This window comes from Empidonax traillii, unplaced genomic scaffold (assembly GCF_003031625.1).
Source record: "Empidonax traillii isolate 1590-97213 ecotype Southwest subspecies unplaced genomic scaffold, ASM303162v1 scaffold1431:size271365, whole genome shotgun sequence".
In the NCBI taxonomy this organism is placed as follows: Eukaryota; Metazoa; Chordata; class Aves; order Passeriformes; family Tyrannidae; genus Empidonax; species Empidonax traillii.
Window position 1 is genome coordinate 101,527 of NW_020956624.1, and position 7,378 is coordinate 108,904.

General features: G+C 43.8%; 1 protein-coding gene across 1 annotated transcript in view; it reads left to right on the top strand.

Annotated features, from left to right (window-relative positions):
- Positions 1-4,236, top strand: part of LOC114070061 (mothers against decapentaplegic homolog 7-like) — a 48,117-nt gene extending 43,881 nt beyond the window's left edge. The window contains exon 4 of the mRNA XM_027907251.1: positions 3,701-4,236. Within this exon, the coding sequence (XP_027763052.1) occupies positions 3,701-4,236 (536 nt within the window). The remainder of the gene's footprint in view (positions 1-3,700) is intronic.
- The last annotated feature ends 3,142 nt before the right edge of the window (positions 4,237-7,378 follow it).

The window sequence follows — 7,378 nt, forward strand, 5'->3', positions numbered from 1 at the left end:
AGTTTCCAAGAACCAGCAAAACCATGACAGCATCCTTATGTATTGGGTTAGGTGCGCTCATGTATATGTGCCTATATGTGTATGGGAGCCCCTGGTGGCCTAGGGGAAAGGCGCTGCACTGTCACTGCAGAGACCCGGGTTCGAGCTGGCCACACCCCTGCTTGTCACAGCAGGAGCGGTGGCAGCTGCAGGAGCAGCTCTGCTCCATCTGCCAGTGGCAGTGTCAGTACGGGCGACCCTCTCTCCTGCTGATCCCACCCGTCCCGCGGGAGCAGCACATGGAGTCCACCCCCCTCGCATATTTTGAGGGACCAGTTGATCCCCATCCTCGCCGCCCAAGCCTCCGACATGGGTCTGACTAGTGGGGAAAACCCCCCACCATGTCTCCCTCTATTTCTCTGTATGACTGACAATTTTATTACTCTAGGAGCCTTTTTCTGTTCTTGTTGATGATACCAATGTTGTAATAAAAACACAGAAGGTCCCGTTGGGGCCTCTTCTATGGATTCAACACAGCCCACGATTACCCAGGAAAAAAATAGTAAAGAAAAAGTTTACCAGGTCCAGGTTTTGAAACCAGATCCTTTTGGTTACTTAACCTTAACGAAATACCTTGCACCACCACCTACTACAAGCAAGGACAACCTCTACAGGAGAGGTCTTAGAGAGAGAGTATCCTCTTTCAGCCATACCAAGCCAATCCAAAAACCCCTAGCAAATCCAAGGGCTCCCTCGCCTTACAAAAGCTGCAGGGGAACCATCCACAGCCCCCCCAGTTACTGAGGATGGGTCGGTCAAGCCTCATTCACCCAGGTGAAATGCCAAGTAAAGAAAAACCCTTAGGGAACAAACCACTCCACAAGTAGCTTTGCTTCCCACTTTTCTCCATGAAACAGATCCCATACTGTCTGGCCAAGCCGCTTCAGGGTCACACTTCTGCCCACAGACTGGGGAAAAACAATTGACTTTCACAATACCCAGGGATCCCAACAAGAAAGTCACACCCCAGTCCTAATCAAGTACCCCCGATTTTCAGAAAAAAATACTTTGCAGTTGTTAGTAAAATTAACCAAAAGAACTGCGCTTTAGCTTACCTCTGTGGGTGGTTCTGAGAAGTTGGGCTTCTCAGGATCGGTGTGTAGGGAATTCTCAAAAATATGCAGGCAGAAGAATTTCTCTCAGGATGAAATTTCCTGATTTGGAGGAGTCACAGGTCTCAGGTTTCCACCTTTTGGGTGCCAAAAATTGTTGCCTTAGATAATCGAGGGAGCCAAAGAAAGACTCACCAGGCAAGTAGAGATATGGTAGAGAGCAGTTTTAATAGAAGGTCTTCAACCATGGGGCACAGAGATGCGCGCCCCACGTGTTCAGGGGTTACACAATTTAAGGTGTTGTCCATCCAATCCCAGGTCTATCCACCCCCCAGATCCTCCCAGTTCTGCCTCCGGCATGCCCCTCTGGAAACTGAGGCAGGGGGCTCTGAGACCCCCTCTTCCTCATCTTCCTCTTGGTCACAGCACGTCCAGTGCTTGGAGCTCCTCCAAAGTTCTGGGTTTTGAAGGTTACTTTGTCAGTGGGGTATCTTGTTGTTTGGAGCCCCCGGTAGTCTAGGGGAAAAGACACTGCACTGTCACTGCAGAGACCCGGGTTCGATTCCCGGTCGGGGCCCCTCCCCGGGCAGATGGAGCTCGTTAGCCCTGTAAGGCAATCCATCTACGTCCTGAGGACCTTGCTGCCACCGTCCAAGCGTTCTTGACCCTGGCAGATGAACCTCAGGATTAAAGGGTGGGCTCAGTTCCGCGCACACTGTGTCTCACCTAAAAAATCCAATGCGCAGGCTGGAAGGTGGAAAGACCTTCCCCGGTTCTTCGTTTGCGAAGAGACTGGCCATTGATTGATCTTGTTGTTCAAGCCAGGGTGCAAATGTTCTTAAACAGAATGAAGGTCTACCTTGAAGGAAGTCTAAACAAACTAAAGGAACTTAAAAAGTTCAATATGAAATGGGGCATGTGTAAACTACTGTGCCAAAGGGTGAGTTAACTACAGCTACTTCTAAAATCTACAAAAAGTTAAAAATCAAAAAATCCATAGGCATCACTAGCAAGGCTGGAAGGAATTGCCCACTGAGCAGTGCTGTGCTACTAGGGATCCTTCATCAGGATAAGGGGCCTTTCACATTTCTCAGTTCCCTCCCCTTTGCTTTTTCCTACTATAGTGTACCCCTGCTGCTTGCGTGGGATAGCTATGTGCAAGGAAGTTAAAAAAGGGCTACAGGAATGAAATTCTGGAGGTTTTTTAGGCCATTTTTGTTAACAAGTGCAAGATTTTTGATCCCCACCATCTCTCAGTGCTTCCCAGAAGTTGGGGCATCATCTGACATCTCCATCCTCTCTATCATCCAGGCTTTGCCTACAGGCAGGGAGAAGTCCAATGAACTACAGTAGGTCTTTGCCCCCTCTGGTCCCATGGTGACTCATTGACAGGATCTCAGAGGGGGGGAGAGGGACTGAGCATGGACTCTGTAAGAGCAGGGAGTTGAGATAACTTTATTGACAGGACGCAGCTTTTTATAACCTTTCCCCAACTTGAAAACATTCCTTATAAGGTAAAACTTCCTTATTAGGCAAAACTTGTGACCGCAGCATTTGATTGACTGTTGCTGTTACCTGGAGACCTGGCAGACTCTTGGGGTAGCAGCTCCATTCCTGTAATGGATTGCTCTGTGCTCAGCTTAGCCCAAACCTAAGAGTTTTGTGTTCAGTCTTGCCTCATGGTCTGTGAATGGCGGCAACAGCAGCAGTGTCAGCAGCGGCGATGCACAAGTTGTCTGTGTCAGCGTCGGTGACAGGACGATGGGGGGTCATGGCAGTGATCCACAGGCAGCGCTGTCTGTAATGGCCACTCAAAAACAGCTGCGGTTTCTGTCTGCTCCTTTTTGGATCTGGCATGAGCTTGCAGTTCCTCAAAAATTGCTCTCCATAGTGTTAATTGCTTCCTAAAAACTTCCTTATTTAGGTAAAACCTGTGATTGCAGCATTTGATTGGCTACTGCTGTTACCTGGAGACCTGGCAGGCTCTTGGGGTAGCAGCTCCATTCCTGTAATGAATTGCTCTGTGCTCAACTTAGCCCAAAGCTTGCTGTTAAGGTCTGTCTCTTTCCCAGGCCTTTGGCCTGCATTAATTCCCACACCATGAGGTGACCTTCAACATGGTTTTCTCAGCAGCGTCTCCTTTTTTCTCAGCGTCTGTGTACAGTACTGATTAATGGAAATGGATCCATTGTTTGGTGGGTGAAAATAAGGACATTTAGAGTGTTTGGTCTTGGTAGATGCAGTTGGTTGGAGCATCTCATCTCTCCTATTGTTACTGAAGGTGGTCCTAGTGATGGTTTCAGTGAGGGTGACTGCACCGTGGGTGCTGCTAGTGGGTCTCAAGCCACTTTTGAAGGTGGACCTGGTGATTTAGGACCCATAACTCCAACTAGAATTAGGTGTTGAAACAGCATGGGAATCACCCAAATCCAGGTTGACTTCAATGGTCCTAATAACATTGCTTTTGGAAATGGTGGATGTACCATGGGTGTTGGTGCATGTGTGGAGACCATCATGAAAACAATGGGCATTGCATCACTTTTGGATCATATTAACCCCTCTGGTGCTAAATTTCTCCTTTTCTTCCTTTTTTTCCTCCTATTCTGTAGTTTCCCAAGTTCTTCAGGAGCCAGGGGATTGGTCACACTGGTGTGTAGTGGCATACTGGGAAGAGAAGACACGTGTGGGTCATCTGTATTCTGTTCAAGAACCCTCCCTGGATATCTTTTATGATCTACCTCAGGGGAATGGTTTCTGCCTCGGACAGCTCAACTCAGACAACAAAAGCCAACTGGTGCGGAAGGTCCGGAGCAAGATTGGCTATGGCATCCAGCTCACCAAGGAAGTAGATGGCGTGTGGGTGTACAACCGCAGCAGTTACCCCATCTTCATCAAGTCGACCACACTGGACAACCCCAACTTCAGGATGTTATTGGCTCACAAAGTGCTTCCAGGTTTTTCCATCAAGGCTTTTGACTACGAGAAGGCGTACAGCTTACAGAGACCCAACAACCATGAGTTCATGCAACAACCATGGACTGGATTTACTGTTCAGATCAGTTTTGTGAAAGGCTGGGGCCATTGCTACACTAGACAGTTCATCAGCAGTTGTCCGTGCTGGTTGGAGGTTATTTTTAATTACTGATAACAAGACAGAGTGGACTGGTGGCATTTATGCTACTTTGCTGTTATTTCCTTCTGAGTGCTTGCTTTTCATGTAAACTTTTTGGGTTTGTTTTGTTTAGTTTGTGTGTGTGTGTGTATCTCCCTTTGTTTTGAGAAATAGCTTATGGAAAGATTTTTTTTTTTTGTGCTTTGGGTATTTTGATAAATATATCAATTTTTTAAAAGTGTAAATGTCCAATAACTCAGAAGGGTGAGAAAAGGGTGTGGGAGGGGGTGAGTGTGTGTGAATCACATATATGATAATTATTTCATGCCTCTGAAAGGATTATCCTATGTGATTGATGGATCCAGAAGCCACTTGCTATATGTTACGGCTCCTTCTCTTGGATAAAACAAGATATCTGTATTTTTTATGCACCACCAACTGTCACCATCCCCAGTGATGGTGACACCAAGACCCCTTCCCCAGTGGTGCTAATCCCACATTGCTGCCGAAGGATGGTGCAAAATCTTCCCAACCAGGTCTTTACCCACCTTTTTCAATTTTTATTTTATTTTTCTTGTTGCTGAGTTGACGTCTAGTCACTGTGTTCATCCTTCCACTGCTTTTTTTATTTTGTTATGGTCATGGATTGATGCAAGGGGAGAAAACAACAGCAGAGAAACCTTGTGCATGGCCCATGCTTTATAATTTGAGTTGAGATGTAAAGTGACAGAAGCCTAAGACTAAAGCAAAACAAAACAAAGCAAAACCAACAAAACAAAAACAAATGGAAAAACAAAAGAAAAAGTGTTCACAATAGTTGATCTGTTGTAACCTGCTTAGATCAGGTTATCCGGGTATCATCAGATCTGGAAATGCAGTTGCTTTCATTTCTTCTTAAATTTATACACGGGTATGATACTTTTACACTGTTCTTAGCTCAATGATCATGTTTAGACTGTAACATAAGCTATTTTTCTAAATATAAAGGTTTAAATGAACAAGAGAGCATTCTTATTGGAACTTTAGCGTTGTAGTACTTTGGAAACACAAAACAAAGGACTACTTAAAAAAACCCTAAAAATTATTAAAGAAAAAATTTTATTTTAGATATAAATATATTATTACTTGTAAATAGAAGAACATTTTATAAGCATCATTATTTATGTATTGTGCAATGTGTATAAATGAGAAAAAATAAGAAAGATGCACTTTGCTTTAATATAAATGCAAATAACAAATGCCAAATTAAAAAAAAAAACAACAACACATGAGTTTGATGGTTTTTCTATGGGTGTTATCATCCAAATGAATGTTTTCTATAAAAGAGTTTACGTTCCATTAAAAAATAAAAATGTACACTTAATCCCAGGCTGAGCCAAATGACTTTTTTAGTACAAGGTTGTCGCCGGTCGAGGCGGGAGGTGACATGGGTTCAGGATACCAGCCTTTTATTGCAACAGTACAGCTACCTTTATACAGTCCTGGGTGACACATGTACACACAGCATTGGTTTACAACTATCATAACAACTCTTGATTGGATATACAACCACATGTCCTAACACAATAGGTTAACCTCTAACAGGAAACCGACTCTGTTACAGTCCCCACTGTCCGTGGTTAACCCTCTGCCAGGTGTAAAAAGTTCCATCTTTGATATTTCAGTTTACAGAGAGCCCAGAACCAGCTGGACTCCCCCACAATTCCCCCTCTTTTGTATTATAGAAAATGCCAGCATCAGTTAATACAGGGCCCGTGCAGTAGCGACATGGCAATATCAATAATACAGTACAACTACACACATAGGCAAAGAATCAACCAGTCCTTCTTTCATCAGTCCACAAGAATGGTATTCCTTCTTCTCAGTGCTGAATGTCCATAAATGAGTTGTCCATGTAGCTTGTGTGTGTGGAACAGGCAGGTAGAAAACAGTCTGTTGGAGGATAAGAATATTGCTCCTCAAAAGCTAACTGAATAGACAGGTATCCTCCCCCCCTTTTTTTTTTTTCTTTTTTTTCAAATTTTTTTTTCTATTTTTTCTATTTTTTTTATTTTTATTTTTTCTATTTTTTTTTCATATTATTACTGGTAGTTTTTGACTTCCTAAAGTCTTTCAGTGCTTCAAAAGGCAGGTGTCAGGAAGTTAATAACTTCATGACTCCTTTGTCATTATGTGTGGAACTTTTGGACAAAGATTTGTCCGATTCATCCCACACAGACACACTGAAAATAACTTTAGAAGTCGTGGTATCCTTAGTCTCTGCTCCTGAAGGAAGACAAGGCTTCAGAAGGGTTAATCGAAGCATCTTACTGCATAAACCCACTCTTCTCTCCCCCCCCTTCTCTACCTTGCTATAAGGAGATTTTGTTCTGTACAAATTCTGTAGACATAAGCCACAGGTACATTGCACAAAGAGCCCAGAGGTAATAAATTATAGCCAAATAGGCTAAGGTAGACATTTGAATAGGTAAAGTAGACCTAGAGCCAAGGGTTTCTTCAAGCCTGGACGATCAGAACACGAAAACAAAGGAAAGTACAGAAGGTCCCCGGTGTCACGCGATGAAGAAGAGTAGATTTGAGACCCCATGAGGAAGTAAGGTAGGACCTCCCACCATAATATTCCTCAAAATAGAGACCACGCCTCAAACTCCGCCCTGACTCCACCTGCTATGAATATTGTAATCTAATGATGCAATAATATGAATATGTATATGAATATGTTGTAATCATTGTCAAAAATTGTATAAATTGCTCATTCTAATCGGACTAGCTCAGAACCTGTTTTCCCAGCAATAGCTGGCAGGCTGCCCGGCCGCTCAATAAATAAATACCTTGCTGTTTAAAGATTTAAAATTCTGTCCTTAAACAGGTTTTTATCTGCCTTTTTGGGCATCACTCCAAATTAGCATTTTTGCAGGAGCAGGGCACCTAACTTGATTCCATGTTTCTCTAGTAGCAACAGTTGCCACTCTGGACGACAGAGTCATCCTCTCTACTTAGCACTAACTGCCACATTTGGACGACAGAGTCATCCTCACTAGATAACATGGAACCTACTATGCTCCAGTTTCGACCTGTCTGTCATGGGAGACCCTACCGGAGGCATATGCCACCACCAGCACAGCTCGCAACCTCAAAAGGGGATTTGTTTTTTTTGTTTTTTTTTTTTTTTTTT